Source organism: Meleagris gallopavo, chromosome 10 (assembly GCF_905368555.1).
Source record: "Meleagris gallopavo chromosome 10, MGAL_WU_HG_1.1, whole genome shotgun sequence".
NCBI classification, from domain to species: domain Eukaryota; kingdom Metazoa; phylum Chordata; class Aves; order Galliformes; family Phasianidae; genus Meleagris; species Meleagris gallopavo.
The window spans coordinates 19,486,182-19,509,159 of NC_139413.1; the positions used below are offsets into that span (position 1 = coordinate 19,486,182).

General features: G+C 44.3%; 1 protein-coding gene across 9 annotated transcripts in view; it reads left to right on the forward strand.

Annotated features, from left to right (window-relative positions):
* The window catches only part of PTPRF (protein tyrosine phosphatase receptor type F), a 343,189-nt gene that overhangs the window by 237,286 nt on the left and 82,925 nt on the right, over window positions 1-22,978 (forward strand). For all 9 annotated transcript variants that reach the window (XM_085231921.1, XM_085231920.1, XM_085231924.1 and 6 more), the window contains exon 6: window positions 12,365-12,553. In XM_085231921.1, the coding sequence (XP_085088047.1) occupies window positions 12,365-12,553 (189 nt within the window). The remainder of the gene's footprint in view (window positions 1-12,364; window positions 12,554-22,978) is intronic.

The following is a 22,978-nucleotide window of genomic DNA, read 5'->3' on the forward strand; positions in this document are numbered from 1 at the left end:
TCCATGTTGATTTGTTGTTCTGGAGCAGATCAGGGATGTTTGTGGGCCACAAGTTGAGGGGATGCTTTCTTGCTCTCCCTGCCTCCTGTGGCTGCATCTCCCAAAACACCTTCCCCTATTTCCGTTTGGTTAGGATGCTGCTTTCCATCTCTTGTAGGTGCAAACCAAGCGTGTCAGGGGGGTCAGCAGACAGAAAAGAAGAAACCTGGAGAGTAAACTGCTTTGGAGAGCCATAATAGCCTTAGCTCAAGGACTCAACAAACAGTACAAAATGTGGATTTTCAGCTGTTACATGGCAGTGTTCAGTGGCTTCCCCTTGCCGGGCTCTACTGAGATCTGTCTGAGGTTTGCTGGGAGGGAGATGTGATAGTGAAAATCACAGCAGATCACGCTCTGCTTTAGAGTTCCATTCATGCTGAAACCCCCAAGATTCCCTCCCATCCACTGGGATATATGTCCAGTCACGAGGAGACTGAGCGCGGTCTGGAGCAGAATGGGGCCACGTTGGTTTTCAGATAGGATCGGGAACTGCTTTCTCTTCCCTCGGGCAGATCATGAGTCTAAAAACCCCTCTCTAAGAGGAAAGACAATGTTTTCTCGCAGAGTCGGAGATTGTTGTGATCATCTCCGGTATGAGGGGCTCACTGTGCAGTGTCTCCTCCTGGCACGTCGGGTTAGCAGACAGCTCAGCACAATGAGCAGCTGAGCTTCAGCTAGCCACCTTCCATCCTTTTCTAGTGTGTCCTCTTGTGTCCCAGGTGAGCTTGTGGCCCAAGCCCCCGTTAACTGTGCAGATCACAGCCACATCTTCAGGTAGAAAAAGTCCTGCTGCAGGTTTTGCTGGTAACTCTCCAGAAAGGGAAGTGGGGTCTTGTTTTACTTCATGCATGAGGGATGCTTAGGACAGGAGGACTAGCAGTTATTTTACCTGAAACACCCACTTGCTCTTAATATCTCCTCTACTGATCATCCTGACTTCAGAGGCCTGTGTGAGCTGAGCAGGGGAAATACTGATTCACAGTGCTCCTGTCTGCAAGGAGATAGCTGCGTCTTGCATCCTCTAGGAAAGACATGCAGCAGCCTCTGCTTGGCGGGAAGTTTTCTCTCTGTTCGTGGCTGCAGCTGGAGGAGCCGTGCCTCGTCTCTTGCTTGTAATTACATCAGTGGAGTATCTTGGGAGAAGGTTAAACAGTCTTTTGTATATCAAATAAAGCCAGTGAACTTCACTGAAATCATTTAATGAAAACCTGATTATCAGTATATACCACCATGTGATATTTTAAAAGCACGTCTTAAAGGGAAATGTAGAATTGTTTAAGGCCTCTAAAGACTAGAGTGCAGAGGCTATGCGGCAAATGCCTTTATAATCTGGGATCTGAAGCAGGCTTTGAATCCATTTGTTTGGTGTGTTTTTTTTTGCTGTTGTAAAACATGAGAGATTTTGATACGGTAACTCGGATTTGATTCAGAACTTTCTTATTAACTGTTCTTCATGCACAGCAAATTTTAGCAACTGAGCTGAAGGGCTCTGCGCATGAAGGATGGAACTGACTCAAGGACAGAGCTATTAAGGTGTGTAATAATCAAGAGAGGAAAATTAATTGTCTCTAATTTGGCATAAATCCCAGGGACGATAACTTCAGTTATTAGGAATTCAGGGCCTATTTCCAATTAGTTATACCCAAGCATGCTCTCATTTCCAGCAGCGTAATCTGGGAGTGCATTAGTGCTTGTAAAGGACAGCGCTGCCTGATCACTCCCTGTGTGGTCGCCGGCAGCCGCTGCTTGCTGGGCAGTAAATCAAACCCTGGCATTGCCATGTTGTTCCTGACACCTTGCAGCGAGACCTCTGTGTGTGTCACAGCAGCAAAACCACCTGGGCTGTGGTGGAGTGGGTCAGAGAGGCTGCTGTGGCTTCAGCATGCTTTTTGGCCTCTGAACTTCCTTCTAAGATATCCGCTTTAGCAAAGCCAGGCTTTCTTCCCTGTAGGTGTATGAAATGTAAATAGAGTGGTTGTTATCTGTACTGGAAAATCTGGTTGAACCTGGGCTTGGCAGAAGGAGGCACCAGCTGGCAGCGACAGTGCACTGTGCCTGCATGGCTGTGTGTGTGCAGCACCTCCGTGCTGGCAAACTGGGAAGGCCTGCAGGGCTGCAGCAACATCAGCCCTGTGAAGCCATCAGCGTGGCCTTGGAAGTGGGAGCAACCTCCTTTGGCAAGCTGGGCTATGTGTATCTTGCATAGAAACACCAAAGCATGGCAGTCTGGAGCACTTGCGGCCATGTGTGTACGTGAGGGGCAGCGGGAGAAATGGTTCAGAGCAAGGAAGACAAACCCATTTGTGCACTCTATTTCCACGTAATTGTTTTCTGAGACCTGCAGCCTCGCAGTGCTTCAGCCCTCGTCTGCTGAATGCTGTCTGCTGTTCAGTCAGCAATGAAGCAAAACTCACACAGCCTGAGAGCGTGACATCCCCTAGTAGCTGTTCTCAGTCCTGCTTATCCTACACCTTGGTTTTATTGCATGGGAAGGTCACAATGGCCACCTTTTTTCCCCTTTTCCGTGATTTCTCATTAAAAAAATTATAATTTTTTTAAAAAAGGGAAGCCTCAGGATTTGCTGTGGGACTGCTCTTCCCAACCACTAGTGTGATGGTGATGCAAGGATCTTCCTAAATAACAGTGGGATCACATCGCAGTGAAAAAAGAGCAACTCATCTTTTGGTCTTCAAGGTTAGCTATTCTTAAGGGACTTGTGAAGCTGAAGCTTGCCAAATCGGGGCGTCTGCTTAGCTTTCTTGATCTGTATTTGGGAATGTTCTGGGGAAAAAGGCAAGGGCCACGTTTGAGGATAGCACATCCATCCCATCTGAGAAGTAGAAATCCCATTCCAGCTAGAAGGTGGGGAAACCCGGGTTTCTATACTACTCATTGGCAAAACTGAGCCTTTGACTAACAGCAAATACATTTAATGTTAGGAAATATGTCTTTCTTGAATGTCAAAGGAATTCTAGCTGATCTCCTGCATTTGGTTTATGTTGTGTCCCACGGCAGCCAAGATATGCCATTTTTATCCACTTAGCCCTGCTGTGGTTTTGCTGCCAGCTTTCCACTTGTCCGCTGCACGCTCTTCAGTTCACGAGGGCCTGCACTGGGGATTTGTTTAAAGCTTATGTTGAAATTATCAGCCCCTCCTTTTATGGTACATCTTTCTGAAAATATAGATGCTGTGGCGAAGCAGTAAATAGGACACTGAGCCTCCGTAATGCTCACTGCCTGTGTGAAAAATGTGTGCCCTGGTAAACTCTGATCAATTACATCATCCCGACGTTAAAAACCGTAACTTGTCTGGAAATACGTCTTATTTATGTTGGCATGTAGTCACTGGCTTGCTGCTGATCTTTTGCTGAGGACCTTTCTACTTCACGTGGTCTCTGAAAGACTATTAAGGTAACTGGAGTCTCCATTTAAAGTGCTGCTGGAGCCAGTGCAATTAATGGATCTTTTAGAACGTGATGTCTTGTAAGAGGATATAGAACTCATAGTAAGAAAATATTTCTGTCCCTGACTCTGGGTAAGTGTTCTTTCACTTTATAAAAAGTCACTTCCCCACCAAGTAAATAAAGTTAGTTATCCAGTATGTCCAGTTGCATTATGTGATAGAGTATTTTAAAGCTTCTGAATACGAAGCAGTAATTTGCCATATCACTGATCTGTCTGGTGTACAGATTAGCTGAACACCTTTCTTACATTTTACTAATGAGTTCTATGCCTGCATTGGCTGCAGCAGAATAAATGCACTGAAACTTCTCAGTTATTGTTTTATTTGGGGATAGAATTTCTCTGACAAAAGATACATGAGAAATTTTCAGTCATGGAAGTACCTGACCCAATATCTGAATATTTTCTTGAAGGCTATTTTTGTTTTGAATGTTGTTAAAAAATAATACCTTGGAGTAGAAATTTCATTTGACTTTTAATGTATTGGCCTTTATTGGGACTGGTTCTGTATTCTGCTTTTGCTAACTTATCAAAATATGTGTATTAATAACATGTTTCCTAAGCACTTGCTCAGAGCACAGATCACAACCACTGAGGAAATGGCAGGCACGGCCACATGCACAAGAATTCACAGAGAGTGGTAGGAAGGGGGATGGCACTGGAGAAAAGGCAGAGGGTCAGGGAAGAGGCAATACAGGGAGGTGGAGAGCAGCAGGGTTGGTGTTTTTCAGCCTGTTTGCTGCAAAGGAGCCTGTTTTTGTAGAAGTCTCTCTGTCCTTCTTTCCCACGCCCACACACCTTGCTTGCTAGCTTTGGGATCCGAACTCTCACGGTATTACAGAGCTGCTCCATCCCATTGTTTGGCGACTTTGGAGGTTGCCTCCAAGTTTCAATGTAGTCCTCAGATCAGAGAGCAAAGAGGTATTTCAGGAGGGCATTCTTCTTGGGGGGGAATTTGTTTTCCTTTTGAAGCCCTGGCAGTTTGTGAACCCAGAACTGGAGCATGCTTGTGCTTTCCCTAATGACTCTCTGGCTTCTCCCCAGTACAATCTTAAATTTTAATTTCCAAGCTGAGGTTTCCAGAACATTTACAACATTCTCCAGAGTTTTTGATTGGGGATTTTGGAGATGGCGAAAGACAAAAGGGACTTGTTCTTCTCTCTCAAGTAATATCAGAGCAATTATTCTTAAAAAGTTGACAATTGCTGCTCTGCCATGTTGTATGCGTGCCTTCCTTTCCAGTAGTACAAATGCAAGGAAAGGCATTGTTTTCTCTTGTAGGAACTGTTGGAACAACATGGGAATTAGAGTTTTTCAGCAGGATATCTCGTCAATGCACACAACTTTTTCCTGTCCCAAGTCTTAAAAGTTTTTGCTGGCCACTGCTGCTGTGTTAGGCTGGGATGTTCCCCCAGAAAAGAAGCCACAGGATTGGTGGTGATGCAGACAGCTGCAGGAGCTAAATAGAAATCAGATTTTAGCACGATCCAGCCCTTTTGGCAGGAGTTAAGTGACCGAAGATCTTGCGTTCTGGCCTGTGAAGTGGAAATGAACAGATTTAGCATTCCAACTGAGCGGCAGCAGGAATGCTTCACATTAATCTGAAACTCTATGTCAGAAAGCGTGGGAGAGCTTTGCTGTCAGATTAACTCTGTTCTCATGCATCTTTTCCTGCACTGAACTGCAACCAAACGTAAATGGATCAAAAGTCAAATGCTCCATTAATTTAACCACACGTTGTATTTAATGACATACGGAAATGCTTTATTGATTGCACATCTTAAAAATGAAAATCTCTATGCTAATGGCATATCACATCAGTGCAGGTGAAGTGGTATAGAAAATGCAAAGGATTCATAAATGACTTCAAATACAAGTAAGCCATTTACGTGCTTTTCTCTGAAAAGGCTGAAGTTTGGGTATGTTTTAGTGGGAGTATGTTTATATATCCTGTCACAAGGAAATGTGCAGCGACAGCCGTTGCATTCTATTCCTCAGTATAAAATATTAAAAAGAAGCAGTGGTTTGAAAATAGGTCTACGGGCAGTTATTTTCATCAGTTGGTACCTACAAATGGCACAGTCCTGCCTGAAAGCACAGCTTGGTCGTCTTTTACTGTTCCTTTTCTGTGGAGTCATAATAGCTGGCTGCAAAACCTTTCTGAATTGATTGTGTTTAAAGAAGTTATGAGAGTTTTTTAAAGGCGTACTTCCAGCTGCGGGGTTTTGTTTTGATTTTTTGCTGTTTTGTTGTTGTTTTGTTTTTGTAAGTATTAGGTATTGAAAGAATCTAATCTTATTTCACAAAACTCTATTTTTACCTATTTGAAATTGTGCTGTAGTTTTTTTGGTGGTTTTTTTTTTCAGTGGAGAGGGAATAAACCAAAATTTCTGCCTACACAAGGGTTAAGGAGGGGACTCTTACAAGTAGGATCAGCTCTACATGTTTGTAAGCTCTTCCTCACCCACATTCTTGACATTTCTTGCTGTAGTTTCTGCTGTGCTATACCTTGAACCCTTAAATGACTTTCAGCACCTTACAGCTAAGCCCTTTCTAGTACTTCATTAACATGAGTGACTGGTTTCTCCAGTCTGTAGGGGAAAAAATGCTTGTTTAGGTGTTTCTGTGCATTTAAATGGCTGGAGATGTGTTGTCTGTGGACATGGCTCTATGTTTGACGCAGAGTATTGGATTTGGAGCAGGTTTAGAGTGGTTTTCCCCTCTGAAGGGACTTTGCACTTCACATTCTACCAGTCAGTGGGTAGGCTGACCTGTGGTACAGAGCTTGTTCATTCTAAGCAGATGAGCTCCTTCAATAATATTCCTTTATCTTTACTTTTTTAGACATGCCAGAAACCTTGAGTCTAGGACCAAGATTGCAAATGACAGTCATAGAGAGGAAGCCAGGATGGGCAGCAAGAAGAGGTGGCTGGGATGGTTGAGGGATGACGTGGTAGTAGGGATTTCATAGATGCTGTCACAGGCTAATCTGACAAAAGTGTAAATAATTGTTTTTCTTCCAGCATGGATTGAGGTCTCCTAGCTGATAGCAAATTCCACAGCTGAGACATCCTGAGCAGAAGTTGTTATTTGTTAGGAAGATCCCTAGACTACAGACTGAAACAGTGGGTTGTAGGTGCAAGCCTTTAATTTGCCCAAGGATGTGACTGAGTGCTTGCTTCTGGTCTGCTCTGAGTCAGCTTCAGCAGCTGTTAATCAGCTGTGTGTGCCCTCTGCCAAGCACAGGTCACAAGTTGTTATCTGTGAAGAAGAGAGGAACTGCCTCTTTGCAATGGAAGCTGCGGCTGTACCCGGCCGTCTCAGTGCTGGTGCAGACCCTGCAGCAGACAGTGTGAGAGGTACGCTGTGCTGCCCTCACAGGCTCTCAGGAGGAGCATCTTGCCCTGCCTTCTTGCCACAAAGGGATAGCACGAGCAGTGCCCTTCTGGCAGCAAAGACCACTGCTGTCCCCGATGGGTGTTTTATGGGCTCGTAACCTCCAGGCTGAGCAGGTCCTGCAGCTCCCACGCTGTGAGCCCCCCGGGCAGCAGTCAGCCTGAGAGTTTATCCCCTCTTGCCATGTCTAGTCTTGTATTTTCTTGAATTTTCCTTACAGTACTTTCTTTGTTTTGGACTGACTCAGATTCTTTCCTTTGAGAACTGTTTGGTGCTGCTGCTGTGATCTTTCTGAGAGATAGCGAATACTTTGTTTACTGTAAGCTCTTGTGCAGTAATTCATGTGGTTACACCGTGACACAGAAAAGTCCTTCTGGAGCTAATTTCCACACCCACCCATTCATCTGGGCCCTTCTCCCGTTTTCAGCAGGCAGCTTCAGCACGTCACGTTGGCATGATGTCATACAAACATAGCAGATTTGTCATTAAGAGCCTTGTCATCGATAGATGACTGTTTGTGTTTTCTGCCTGCCTGAAACTGTTTTATACTTGCTAACCCAGCAATTAACTTTGCTGCCTTTGAAACAGGTTGGTTTCACTGCCCCACCTTTTCCTTGGGCAATTACAAGGCGGTGCCAATGTCAACAGGGCATTAATTAGCCTGCGTGAGACTTGGCTGCTGCAGCAGCACACACTCCTCTCTCCCTGTCGGGCCATAGCCCGGCACCAGGCAGCCTTTGGAAGCCACAAATTTGGATAATGCTGTTGGTGAGCTTCTTCAGGGGTTTCTATAAGAATGGGGATGCAGGAAGAGTGTCACCTCAAAATGGCTGATAAATTGCTCTTTGTGCAGCATCAGTTGAAGCTGAGCAGCGCCGTGTCAGGGTTTTCTTATCATGTAAAATGATGCCATTCTTCTGGGCTGCTGGATTGCTCCAGTGCTTTTGATTGTCTTGTGGTAATTGAATAGCTGTACTGTGTAACCTGTGCTGAAGGAATTAGGGCTGTTTATTCAGCAAACAGATGTCCTGGATTGTGGTGTGCTTACGATCTTACTAGCTTGCATCTTTCATTAGATAATATTGCCGTCTACCCAGGCTATCTTTCTTGCACTGATAATTTTCCATTTGCTGATGTTTTAGTGAATCAGGGGAAGCTTTGGAAGCTTGTGAAATGTGTAAAGTAATTTCACTGATCCATCAATTGTAAGTCCATCAGTAGGCAAAGGTTTCCTCTGCAAACCCCTCCAGCATCCCACGTTCCATTGCTTCAGACCCATGCAGCTGCTTCAGACTGCTTCAGCACTGATGACTGTAAGTGGTCGAGTTCCCAGCCTGGCCCACCAAACGGGCAGGGAAGAAAGGAAATAACCTTTGGTGCATGCATCCTGCTGCTGTGCAGTGCTGACTGCAGTCAAATGCATTTATCAGAGATCTCTCTCTGCCCTCAATCCGTTTCCTGTCTTGTCCCGAGTTCCTGCCTGGCTTCAGGGAGCTGGCAGAATAGAAAACAGAGCAGTGTTACATTTTAATTATTCCTACCCTAAAAGTGATGTTTGGCTGGAAGTTCCTCAGCTGACACTAACTCGCAGAAGCCAGTGGGCTAGAAAAGCAATTTCCAGCCCTGTGAGCGGGTAAGGTCCAATATCTCACCAGAAATGAGTTGAGAACACCCCTTCCAATGGGGCAATGGCTTTTGATAGATTGTAAGAGAATTCACCTTACAGCTGTGGCTGTAACGTATAGAAAAGTTGCTTTTTGCTTTTTGCTATTTCCAAATTATATTGGGTATCATTTTTTTTCCTCTCCCTCGGCAGTCTGAACAATTGGACTTATGATACTAAGCAGGCCAGGCTTTTGTGCAAAGAGGAATATGACAAATAACACCCATAAATGTGTTTACAGTTTTCACTGTCTTTTCTAAAATACCGTTTCTGTGAATTATGTTGGCACAAAGGAAATTCATGGTGGTACGGGGGGGGAAGATTTTGCAGGTGCTAAGTCACAGTATGACCTGCAAAACACAGCTGCATGGATGCAAGACCAACAAGTGCCATACAGGGTTTGCACTAGTAGGAACCTCATACCCAGTTTTCCTCTTCTCTAAAAGATAACAAGTTTTGAGCGAGATCCTGGGAGTAATCCTGCAGGATTCAGCTCTCAACAGCTGTGCTCACCATGGGCTCTCCTACAGGCCCCTCTTGTAAGCAGCTGCTGCACCATTACATGCTGTGGCTGACCCGTGCTTCTAAAAAGACATACATTTCAGTTGCTTCAGTGTCCTTATCCTCAGCTGATGGTTGGAATGATACAGGAAATAAGGAGGCCCTGTGGTTGTGTCTCCCAGCAGCAGCCTTGAGAAAGGTGTTTATCTGGCGAGCCCATAAATGTGCTGCGTAATTGCAGCGTCTGTAATGGAGATTTCAGCTGCAGTCTGAGGCTGTGGGAAAGATTTCTTACCTTCTCTTCCCCCTTAAAGATGGGAAATCTGTGGCACAAAAGAGCTGTGAGAGCAGGGGGTTAGATTTCTGTCACCTCGGCAAGGAGATTAGCAAGGCGAGCTGTCGAGTGAGCATGAGATATCCTCTGCACATGCTGTCACGCTAGATGCCAGAGGGACATTCCTGGCTCCTTGGTGACTGCTGCTAGCAAGACCTCAGCCTGGCTGTGCCTTTTCCAAGTTTCACTTTGCAATTGCAAAATCCACTCGTTTCTTTCTTGTTGTCTCCCTCTCTTCTCTTCTTGTTTTCCTCTCTGTCATTCCTGCTTCTGCTGCTGTGCTCTTAAGAAGGGAATTAGAGCTTGCAGTGCCTGAAAAACTCCTGCTTGTGCCTGGATTTTGCTTGCTCTAACCTAATGCCTACCTGAGATACATCCCTTCTGACAGTATCCGAATCCCAGAAAGAAGAACTGCTGTCTAGATTATCTGCATTTGAAAGTTAGTTTGTAGCCTGTTTTAATGTGTATTCAAAGCATACTAGCTGTCCTTGAATAAAACCAAGTGCTGGTAAATGCATTTCCTACAGTAAGAGTGCCCACATACTGATGTGAACAGGAGGATAGATAGCTATTACCGGCGGGCTTCGTGTGCAGACAAGTCAGCACAGCTAGCAAGGGCTGAGAGGAGACGAGGCATGACTGAGCCTCATAATTAGCCTTGCATTAGACTTTTGCTGGAGGGGAAGGCATGGCAGGAGCAGTTCTGAGCTCCTATCATCACCTGTAGTGCTGGGACAAGGGGACATCCCTCATGCATTGCTGCTGGTCTGTGGCTCATTCTTAGTGAAGCTGCAGTGCTGCTGGCAGGCCACATCCCATGGATCAGATGCTGGAAAGGATTTTCTCTCGTTTCTGTGGACAAAGGATCAGTGCAGATGGAAAGAGATTTCTTGCACTAATACTGACTTTAGATTTGCCATAGCTGTTTGCTAACCCTCTGCATGGACTTTGGACAAAGTTAACGAGGTGAGACTTAGTTTAGTGCATTCCATGTAAAATCTTGAACAAACCAGCACTGCAAATACGAAGCATGGCGATTAGATTAGATCACTTCAGGGTTTCAGCCTCCCCAGAATAAACATCTGCTCCCAGTGTCATAAATAGAGAGGTACTGCACTTTATGCAAACATGGCCTTGATCCAAAGGAATGTCACTCTTTACTTCTCTTACGTATCTTCCTTTGCTTTCCAGTCCGTACCAGACCGTGCTTCTGTGTGTGCCCTTCTTTTGTTTCTTTTCAGTCATGTAGGAGTATGCATTGTGACTGCTCGGTGTAGAGTGCTTCTGTTGCTTGTTATTGAATGCTAGCTCTGGTGTCATTCCAGCTCTATGTGCTTTTTGTCTTTGAAAATCAATGGAGAGCAAATTAAAAAAGAACTAGTTTTCTACTGGTAACTTTCATTTAATAATAATAATAAAAATATTCCTTTTATGTATGCTCATGATGACAGAGGTTTCTAGAGAGGCCTGTTTGAGAGATAAATATGGTTTGTGCTCTAAATAAGCATCAGGAACCTTTTTTTTTTTTTTTTTTCCTTTAGAAAACCTTGATGTCTCATAGCCACTCTCAACCACACAGGAAAAAAATATTCCAGGGCAATGTTTTGTTTACAGCAGATGTTGCATTCTGCTGCAGTCTTGGTGTACAAGCAAGTCAAGGGTCTTGGGAATTCTCCTGAGGTCTTAGGGAGGAATTAGCTAAGATAAAGCTGTGTTGTGCTGCTAGTGTAGTAGAACAGGTAGAAGGAGTGAGGAGATGCAGGTCAACATGTGTAAAGGTAGCAGGAGAGATTGGACTGCAGCATGCTCAGGCTCTTCTGGGACTTTGGAAAATGCTGAGATCTTGTTCGTTTAAATACTGCAATGACTGGGAGCCTTGCAGAATTGGGTTTGCAAGGGAGGAAGGTTTGCCTAAGTTCCCTTAAAATGAGGAAAAGAAGAAACATACTGAAAATAATTGAGTTTCTGGTGCTTTAAAAGCTTCTTAATGTTCTTCGAGTTCTTTTTTTTTTTGTTCTGTGAAAGTGTGTCCTTTTGATTGCTGTTCAAGCTTAGCAGAGTACAGTACATCTCGGCACAGAATGAGTAAATGAGCTCAGTTCTGCAGCTGCTATTGAACAAGGATGTTGGAGCATGCCTTGGCTTATCAGCGAAGGCTGCCTAATATATTCAACCCAGCCTTACCTGAGTGTGCTCTGCAGCAGCAAACCCAATTAACTATTTTCATACCTGCTCTATGAATGGTGTAGCAGTTATGGCGGTGCTTCATTTTATGGTATTTCTGTAAGACATGCCAGAGTGTGCACTGGCCATTTGTCACACATCTTCGTTGTTATCTGCAGCCCTCAAAATGCACCAGGAGCTTGCCACGGTGCAGCCTTGGCAGGGCAGCTTTGGAGCAGAGCGTGGCCCACTAGTTTAACATTCATTAGTTTCTAAAAGCCTTCTGAATCAGATTTGAGGGCACGAGGAAGAGATTTACAGTCTATCCTACTAGTGTGACAGAATGTTCCTAGTCAAAAAAAAAAGAGAAAATGGGCCTCTGTGGACCATTCTAAGGGGTTTTATTGTTTAGCTGTTGCTTTTCAAGATGCCTCAAACTATTTGGCATTGCATTTGTCTGTTATCTTCGACTTGGTCCTCCCACAGAAAGGCAAATACCTGCTTTTACAGAATTATTAACAACAATAGATGAGCTTACGTATCAATGAAAATTATAGATGTTTCCCAAGGCAATTGATTTAAATGGAGTTAAATTTAGTGGAAGCTTCTATTGGTATAATGAATGCTCATTATAGAGCCTAATGTGCTTTAAGGGCTTGAAAACCTTCTCAGTAGGGAAGTCTAGCTGCTGTTTTCCAGCAGGGGCACAGATGCTGTGCAATGGTAGCGCTGTCACTACAACTACTTCCCATTGCTATGCCGGAACATTTCTGTTTAACCTTGTCTGCTTTTTTTCCCTCTTGCAGAAGATCACCTCCCAGCTGGCTTCCCAACCATTGATATGGGCCCACAGCTGAAGGTGGTGGAGAAGGCCCGCACAGCCACGATGCTCTGTGCTGCCAGTGGTAACCCCGATCCTGAAATCTCCTGGTTCAAGGACTTCCTGCCTGTTGACACTGCAACTAGCAATGGGAGAATCAAGCAGCTCCGCTCGGGTAAGGTAGCAAAGCAAGTAAGCGTCTCATCAACTACACTCTTCCTGCCTTTTCTCTTGATGCTATTATTTTTCTTTGTGATGCTGAAATACAATTCTAAACTTAAATGTCAATTTGATTAGAGGTTGTTTCTCCAAGTTTGGAGCTGATCATGTCTGCCAGGATATTGTGGCTTGTTATAAGAGATGGGCACGGACATTCGTTTTGGAACATCAGCCGGATTTCTTTTTCTGTAGACCAACTTGACGTTGCCACAAATCCTTGCTAGACTCAGTCATTTTGCTGCCAGCTCAGCAGGTCTTAGCAACCCTTGCACAGTGCAGATCAGTATAATGAGATGCTGGTTGAAATTTTACAATCAGTGGTCATGTACTACTTCACTCCTTACAGATACACTCTGCAAGACAATGCTCTGCTTGCTGTTGAGATCTTTATCACTCTTGCTATGTGACACTACAAGAATAAGGAAAAATCTAAGAAGCAGCAATCCAATGGATTTCAAGGGAAGGTGGATGCAGTTCTGAAATATAGAATTTCTTGTTTGTTATTTGATAAGCTGAATACTAGCTTTAGAAACATAGACATTTAGTTCTTCTGGGTGGCTTGGAATGCACTCATTTTAGTGAGAAACTCTTGTTTTTCCACTGCGCTGTTCAGTCTCTCAGGACTGTAAAGCCCATTAGAGAATTAAAGAAAATAAAACATCACTCTGTTCACTTGATGAAAAGCAGCTCCCTGGCGTGAATTGCAGAAGATATTTAACAATGCATAACATCACTATATAGCAGCTTTAGCCTGGGGAAAAAAAGTCCATGGTATCCTGCTGAAAATGCAGAAGGACCAGAGCTGAATTGGCTTCATTCTGGAAAGATCTCGTGCTTAAATAAGAGACAGAATGTCTTGCCTGGCCGTGATGTGTCTCTGGGCACTCAAAAACCATTTGTTATGAGTGCTGCTGCCAGGGCAACACTATCTTCCTCCTAGCAAGGTGAATGTCTTGACACATTTCCCCATAGCAGGAGTCCTCTGCATAAATCTGATGATGCTTGGATAATAAGAAGTAGGATTTTACTTGGGGGAGTGGGTAATGAGACATCACTCTCATCAAAAATAGAACCCAGCCTGACACTCCTGATCCCACCTTGATGTACCAGTGAGCGCTAATTATACTAGTGCATTTATGGCTTATGAAATTTCCCAGTGACCTTTAGCTTATCTCCCCCACAACATGGTTTAATCTAGATCTGATTGCGCTGAAAGAAAATATCACACTTGTTAATTATTCCGAGAAGCTTTAGGAAGCAGCAATGGGAAAGTACACATGGATGTGTTTCACTTCACAGCTGACTAAATCAGCATCAGAAATTACCACAAATGAGCAGCAAGGCAGCTCCTGATGCACTTGCTGTATGTTCTTCAGCCTCTTTTTCACAAGCACTTGCCTGCCTCTCTACCAACTTCACAAGTTTAGTGAGATAGAAAGTTTGAAAACAAACCAGTAAACTCCGTCACTGTGTCCAAGTTTTGCTTCCTATTCGCTCTTCTTCAGCAACATCTCAATTGAATATTTCACCTGGGATTCAAACTCTAGAGCTGGCTGCTTGCTGAAGACACAGTAATTACCAAGGGATGTGTCAAGGGAACCTTTTAGAAATCAATGAGCAGCACACATTCTCAGACTTGCAAAAGGAATTGATTAGCTCTCTAATGTAGTAAGGGAGGTTTCCACAGTTCAGTGCAAGAGAATTCTAGATATGAGTGAAGCTGATGATTAGATACCAGGATTCACCAGGGCTCTGGCTCCGCCGCAGCGTGAGTGGGGAGCAAGAAGTTTACCACTTCTCACGTCCCAGAGCTTCAACCCCTGCTAGCATCTGTGGCTCCTTCCTGTGTTTCTGGCCAATACAAAATAGGGACTGCCCCTTGAAGTGCCTGAGCCCCACTTATGTGGCAGCAGTCTCTCTGCATGAGAAGTGTGATGGGTTGGGCAGTCTCTGATGCATTCCGCAGGATGCTAATTGAGCTTTCCAGCCCTACACCACAGTGGGGCAGAATTATTTTTCAAAGAAAAGAATTTAAATAGATACCTCATTATATGAAAGAGTTTAATAGTTTGCAAAGTCTCTGCTCCATTAAGATCATATCTTAGAGCCAGTCTGGCATATCTGCAGGAATGTCAGTTTATACTGTCTCAATCTAAATATACGCTCATTTAATTTCATTTAATTAAAACCCAATAAAACTTAGACAGATGTAATATAGTTAAAATAGTTACAGCACAGTGTCAGCTCAGTATTGCATATGTAAAGTGTCTGACTTTCAGCCAGTACATAACATGTTATATTCAGATGTCCTAAATGTAGGTCATAAAGGTCAAAGCTGCTATGGACTCTAACTCAGAGTTGAGGAATGATTTTTCTTCAGGCTTCTTGTGTGGAATAAACAGCTGAAGAAGCACAAGCTTGGGAGAGGTGCTGTCTCCTGAGACTCAAAACAGTATAGGCATGCAGTGCTCTGAGGGCTTCAGGCCCATCTTTGAACTCACATGCAGACGGATCATGTGCCTGAGTGGGCTCTGAACATCACTTTCTAGAGGTGTGTTTGTCTCAGGTCAAAGTACTACAGCCTGAGGTTTAAAGCAACCAATCTGTCATCTTAGGTTCTTTTGACCCTGGAGTAATGGTGTCAGTAGCAAATATGTAACTTATGTCTACCCTGTGCCCTGCTATCCTTATTTCCTAATTGCAGCGATTTTTGCATATATGCATTTTTCTTATTAAACCTCCTGTAGTTAACGTAACTTTTTATAGTTAGAAGGCTTTTTCCTCTTTCCCCCGGCCCAGTACATAGATCTTTCCTCCAGAATAATGCTTAATTCATTCTGAGTCCAGCTCTTGGGTTGTTTTGCCAGTACGTGTTGAGGTAATTGCTCTAGAGATGAGAACACAAATAAACACAGATTTTCATCTCTGTTATCACAGATCAAGGCAAAGGCAATGTCTCTGACTCATGCTGGTTGTAGCAAAATTCTCCCTTGCTCATCTTGTTAGTACTTCCCACCTCTTGTTGAGAAGCTGCTTTTCTGCAAATGCAGTGACTCAGGACAACTCCCTGTTCTTGCCAAGGGTGCTTAGCTTTGGTCATTGCTTCTCAGCCACTGACACAGAATCTGAGGCCAGCTCTGGGCTGGGAAACCTCCCCAGCACACAAGTTCATTTTAAAACCTGTTTGGCTGAACTGATTTTAAAACGATCAGGGGACTGTAGTAGCAAATAATGCCCATAAGAGGTTCTGGCCTTCACGGGTCAGTACTGTACCTCCAACCATGTTTTAAAATTAGTTCATGATGTGGCAGAAACTGTCTCAATACAGACCAGATTGTACTGAGGCTTCACAGCTATTCCATAAGGATTCTTGGTTCACAAGCTCCTAAAGACTTCAAAGCTACTGTGGTGGTGTTCACACTCACAAAACTCTTGAATACTTCCAGTGAGTTTCATACATGAATTATTCTTCCATCTTGTTCTTCAGAAAGCTTCTGAACAAAATGTCAAATTAGAATAAATAAATATCCTGACCGTTAACAAACAGATATCTTTGCCATGTGCAGAAATTCCAGAAATTCAGGGAGCATTGCCATCTTGCATCTATTAGAGAATTTGTTGTTACAACAAGCATCATTCTTTTTTAATCACCGTCAATTAACTGAGTTACAGAACCGTGCTGTAGACCCTATTGTGGCTTTCAGGCAATTAACTGCCAGTGAAGTATCAGAGAGGACTCTGCAGGTGACTTCATTCACTGCCTGGGAAAGTGTGGGTGCCTCTAACGAAGAAGCAGTGGGAAGCTGCCCACCAGATCACCTCACTGCATTTATGCTCGTAGTTTCCAGCAAGCATTTTCATTTTAGTCTTGGTCCCGTGGGAAGAAGCATTACTTACGTGGAAACCAAAAACATACCCAACACAGGCGGGAGCGAACCCGCAGAAAGAGGTGGTGCCTGTGAAACGGCAGCGTGGATGGTGACTGCTCTATCCTGCTCCACTGCTGATAGCCAGCATTCAGGCCCCAGCAAAAGGCATTCAACTCCTGGCAAGGTACAACTTCAAGTCCAAACAAGAGATAAGCAACAACCTAAGACAATGACTATAAGAATAGCCCAAAAGAATGGACATTGGATAGTTTTATCCAAGAAAAGATCAGGAAACCCACACAGGGGATGGATGCTCACTCAGAGAATGGACTAACTGGATAAAGGCTGAAACAGTATCATGGCCAATCAACTGATAGTTGAAGTTTTATGTGCTTGAAGAACCTGTACTGCACGTCTAGGTTTTTTGTGTCTGAGGCCCACACAGCGGCAGTGTGATTCACACAGTCTTGCCATTGCAATCAAGATTCACGTTTGCATTACCCTAATGCCTAGTTGTGGCCAGCAAGAGCTTTGATTTCTCTCTTTGACGTTGCTTTGATTTTTTTTGATAGGGATAAAATAGTTTCCTATAATGAAATGGTTTGTCTGGGAAGAGTTGATGTCAGCAAAGTGAAGTGCTTTCTCCAGCAAAGTCTCCTCTGCGCCGGAAATACTGATACAAGTAATCCCAGGGAATTTTCCAACGTCATCCTATGTTTTTCCTTGCTTTGGCTGCTTGGCTGCTCACTTCCAGTACATCGGGATCAGCATTTATTCCTGCTGAAGTGATTGTATGAGGTGTTACTCACCCCATGTGCCCTCAAATCACCCTAGGCTTTGAAGTTTGATCTTGAGGTGCCCTTTGTATAAAGTAACCTCGAGATCACAGGGCACAAGACGGCTTCAATAATGGTTCATGTGATGGCACCTCTGTCACTTGACAGACTTGGCAGGCTCTCTGTGGCCTACGTGCTGTGATCCGGTCCTTGTGAGAGACACCCTGAAACGACAGTAGTCAGAGATGGGTTGTCATGTGATGTGAAGGGAGAATAAGAACTTTGATTCCTTCTAGAAGAGGAAATTCAGAGACCAACAGAAAAACCTCGTTCACTCCCCCTAACAGTGTCCTCTGCACAAAGACTGAACATCTTAACTTTGCAAAGGTGAGAGAGACCCAGAACAAACAGTGCACCGAATATGATGTGCCTCTCTGCTGCTCCCACAAGGATTGGCTTACATTCAGAGGCCGGGAGAACTGGGACTTAATGCAGGAAAAACGAGCTGGTCACACTTGCGTGTTAGGGAATCTGCTTCAAGTATGCAGTTGCTCCTAAATCTCTGTGTAGACAATTGCATATTAGAGGAAGGGTTTAGCCTCTGCAGGGAGTAGATCTAAAGATTTGCTGCAAATCTTTTCAGTTCTAGGAGAGAACAACAAACCCCATTTCTGCCAGATGAGAGAGAAGGAAGTCCTGTTTTCTGCCCCTTGGGCTTGTGCTCAAAGTCATTGCACAGTTCCCGTGGGAAGTGACACACTGTGGTGATGCTTTTCTTAATTCTGAGAACGATGGAAGGGGGTGGAGGGAGGCCCTAGACCAAACAGAACAAAAATAACCCTTGGCAAACTTTCCAAACACGCAAAGAGAAATAACCCCATTTTCCATGGCTGTGCTTTTCTGTGCAAGTATCTCTGGGTATAAGTATTCCATCAAGGGCAGTGATAGTTACTAAGATAGATAAATAAGCAGCAGATTTATTATTGTAAGGGAGAGATTACCCACAGCTTCAGTGACTGCAGATCTTTCCTGATGCTTCAGTGATGTGTGGATAGAATGCGTCAGAAAATATAACTAGACATAAAGTTAAGATGGGGTAATGTCATCTTGGCAGAGGAAAATGCTAAAATGAGTAGTTTGAATTGCTGCTCCTGCTTAGAGAAAGGACTCTGCCTAAAGGAAGGGTAGTTAGGAAAGACAGAGAATAAGTATAAATATTGTAATTACTTTTTAAGAGGCAAGTTAAACATGCTTAAAATATGCTTCTTTGTATTTACAGAAATTCTTTTCTGTCTTTCTTTCCCATTGGGTGATCATTGTTGTGGATAATGGAATGAGCTGTAAATCTGAGATACACGACACTCTTGTATGCATACTGGTATTTATTAATCAATACACTGAACATGATCTGACACACTGTGTCCTGTTTAACCCTGTTTTTCTGTCTGTTTAAACTCCTCAGTTTTCTTTGGTAAGTGCTTGGTATTCAGATCTTACAAATCTGCATAAAACCAACACATACCATGAACTGCCTATGGATTCGATCTGCATGAATCTCTCCCTTATACTAACAGCCTTCATATGTGCAAAATAAGACCAAGGGGACAAAAGTAGGGAGCAGAAGGGTTCCCTGCCAATTTGCCCAGCTGGAGCATCTCCCTGTGAATCATGCATCATTATCGATCGTGCACTGAACTCAAGACACTGACCAGTGGGTCTTCCACTTGCTAAACACATTGACCTCAGAAACAAACCTTTACAGATCACTGCAATAGGATAACTGAACCTCAGTCCTAGAGAAGCCCTCCTTATAAGATACTTTTCATTACAGCATGTAAAATTATCTCTGGTGCCTTATAAAGAGGGTGGGATTCCTTCCTCCAGCTAGCATCCAAATCAGGCAGGAACAACAGAGATCAGGCTAGCGTGCCGTTGTTACGTTACCAGAAACCACTTCGTTTAGAAATAATTCTCTGTGTAAAGTTAATTCTGCATGACACCGATTTCTTTGCTGCAGGGGACCCGATGCAAGTTTTAGGCAAATGCGGAGAATAGCTCAAAACTGATTTGTTACACTCTCTCCCAAGTTTAATTTCTTTAAGCAAGCAGATTTTGTCCCACTGGTCATTCTAACATAGCGAAACTGCACCTAGTGCCCACTGCCATGCGCTTGCCACCCCTCCTGCCCAGCACTCGCGTCACACAGCCCCAGGCCACGCACTCCTTGTTCTGTAAGGAATGAAGGGGCACCGCACCATCCTCCCGACGTGTCCTCCATCTCAACTGCTTGAGCACTGGTGGAATGAATGCTAGCAGTGAGGCCAGCCGGCAGCGGCACTCAGCCCGTGCCGTGTCCCCAGTGGCAGCAGAGGTGAGATGCGAGGCTGGGTGCTGCACTCCTGGAAGCGATGAGCTTTACTAACCCTTTGAGAGTGTCACTCTGACTTTTACTGCACATCAGTTTCTTTTTTGTTTATTCCTATCGCGCTAATACAAATTCTAGCTTGAAAAAAACTTTCTGCTTTTTTAGTTATAATTTTCTTCCTTTCCTCTTTGTACTAATGCTTCTCTCTAATCTTATTTGCATTCAAATTACCTCACCAGGTGGTACACCGATCAGAGGTAAGAATGCTGAAATGTGCCTCCAGTTGTCACGTCACTCCATCTCCTGTCTGCCTTGTCCCTTCTCCTCCAGTGTTGCTCATCTCCAGCTTTACTCTCAGCCCTAACTCCGCCAGCGCTCTCACTCATCCGCACTCTCCCACTAGTGTGTTTATTTTGGTTGGTTTTTAGCGTGACTTCTTGTAGACTCATCCATTGCGATTTTGCACTGTTGAAAGGGGGTTATTCAATGGAAAGTTTGCAAACTGGAAAGCGGTCCCCAGCCTCTGCCATGGGAGGGTTGGCATCTCCTGCAGCTCCTGCAAGGCTCTGAGCTCCCCGCACAGTCGTGGCCTCTGGGATTCCTTTCTAGTGGGAGGGGGCTGTGTTACGTGAATTGCTTTGGTGTAAGTAGGTAACATTTTCACAAGAGAACAAATTCTCTTCTGCTGCTGCTGACAGGCAAGAAACTGTAATCAGAAGGAGATCAGTTGTTGAAAGTTTGAGCAGATCTGGCTCTGGGATGTTGTTTGCATTGCCTATATTTGCCTTCCAAGTGTGGCAGCAGAGTGGGGAAGCGCTGCCCCAAGCCTCCCATTCAGAGTGGAAATGCCAGCAGTGCTTTGTAGCGCAAAAATTTGGTTAAATAGATGAATCGGAAACGCATCTGACTGCTTTAAGCCTTCATTAATTAAACCCACCTATGGTTTGACAGCCCAGTGTGCACAGTCCCTGGCTAGTTTTCAAAGTCTGTGTGCACCAGTAATGACTTTCCAATTGGAGTGTTGTCTTTTCTAGGCTAAACACTCAAAGCTGTCCCTTCAGATTAACTTTAGTCTGTTAATCAGCGCTACGTGCTGAGGCCCTCCTGAGTTCTCTTGTGAGTTTGGTTACCCCTGTTGACTGACCCCTGGATTTCTCGACAGAGTGACTACCGCTACAAAGTGACACAACCTCATTCGTTCAGTTCTCCCCTTTTCTCCTCTCCTTCCCCTTTTCCCTGAATCGCTGCTGGAAGTTAATAATCTGACTCTGGAACTGGTTCTGTTGCTGGGGGTTAATGTTTTCAGCTCCCGTTAAGTGATTTTAGAGCAAATGTGAATTGCCGTTTGATGTGTATTTGCATTAAGTTGCCTCTGTAGTAAATCTGGGTCAGGGAAAAAGACTGCAAACCTTATTTTGCTTTGAATGGGCTTACATATCTGTCATTCCTCCCTTTGGAACGCTCACGATTGACAGCTGTGCTGTTACAATCTCCTTAAACTATTTCTTCATCTCCTATTCCTATTGCAAATCCTAAAACGAAATGACAGATGGAATGCTAAGTAGCCGAGTGCTCCCCGCTCCCAGCCCGCATGCAGCGCGGCCGTCCCGGGGCCTCCCCGCGCTCTCGCCCTGTCTGATGACATTAGTGACTCAGCACCAGAACCGCGTGGATGCTCCATACGTCCTGCTTGGGAACCGAGCGCATCTCTGTGAAACAGAACCATCCATCTCATGAAACATAACTTCCCCACACACACCCCCCTTTCCCACCTCCGTTTGAGTCCTGATGAGGTATTTTGAGAATGTTCTTGACATTATTTAAAATATATGTGTCCTGTTTGAATGTCAAAGATGACATTTCTGTGAGAGCAAACAGAAGCCACGTGCTGCTCTCTGGCTTTTCCCAGAGGATTTCTGTCAGCCTAATGCCTTTTATTTAAAACGGAGGTCATTGAATTTCTAAAGATAACGACAGATTAGATGAAAGTGCTTTTGTGATGGTGAGGTTGTGTCTGTGTAGAAGTGACTGTTCTGCCATGTTCTATATCCAGCTGCACTCTTGTTCCTCATTAAGGTAAGTTGGATGCTTTGGAATCCATTCATTTGGTCTGAAAGGAAGGGTGAACTAATGACTCTTAACGAACCCTTTTGGTAATGATGTTGGGGGTGGGAGGGCAGATTCGCTTTGATTTGATGGCTGCTGCGACTGTGTCTCTGGGAGCCGTGTGTGCAGAGCCTTTGGGAGGATCAGGTGATACCCAGGCCTTTGAGCCGCAGCAGCAGAGGACCCACTTGCAGGGAGCAGCACGAGGTTAGGAAGGGGATGATCTACGAACATCTTCCATGCACCGCTCACCAAACTGTAGGAGATTTTTCTAACCGTCTTGTTTGATCTTCACAGCACTTATTTGGTCCTTTCTGTCCAAGACATCTCTGGCTTCCCTGAAATGGGAGGAGCCGCCATCTATAATTCATAAGTCTCAGTTTGTAGCTTAACTCTTTACCCCTTAGGGACTGCCCCGGGTAGTAATTAAATCTTGAAACCCCTATTTGTTCATCAGGAAGACGCAGAGCTGGCAGGCGCCCATCACGTTAGGCAATAGCTGACTGCTTAAGGTAACCCACCGATGGTATCAGCAGCTCCACGTTTAAGCACGTTATGCTCCTTTCTTATTTTCAAAGCAGAAAATAAGGTGTTCGTTTCTAGCATTTCTCTGGAATTCAGCTCGCTCAACCGTGTGTGAAACCTGGCTGCATTTTCCTGCCCCAGGCTGTGAGACAGCAGAGCACAGTTGTGTTTCAGGTGGGTGCTGGACTGAGCAGGCATTAGATCGGATGCACACGAGGAGGTAAAGAAATACCATCATCTCAGGCATTATCCCTCTGCAGTCAGATTTATTTGTTACTTTGCTGTCACCACAGGAAATACTGAGGTTCCTGTACATAAGAGTATTTCTTCCCAGCAGACGTCAGCATAGCAGAGGTCTGTCTGAATTAACTTTAGATCAGCTCACTTGGGTGTCAGAAGCTGTCTGTCTGAGAAGCCAGGTAAACACTCGCACCACCTTCTGTGTAGCTGCAGCTAAACCTTTCCAGTCCCGAGTGAACTGATCTAAACACAGCTCCAATATTCCTATGCCATCCTGAGAGCTGGAGCGTAAAGCTATCCAGAGAGATTAGAGGAAACTAAAAGAATTTTTCTGTCTTTTTGAGCATGTGTTTGTACATTTGATTGCACTTGGTATGTGAAAGAATTTTTCCCGTTGCTTGAGCTTTTTTAGACACGCACACACACAAAAAAAGAAAACAATTTAAAAACAAGAAGATACGTTTGTGGAGCAGACTGTGTCAGAGAGGCGGTTGGGTGGG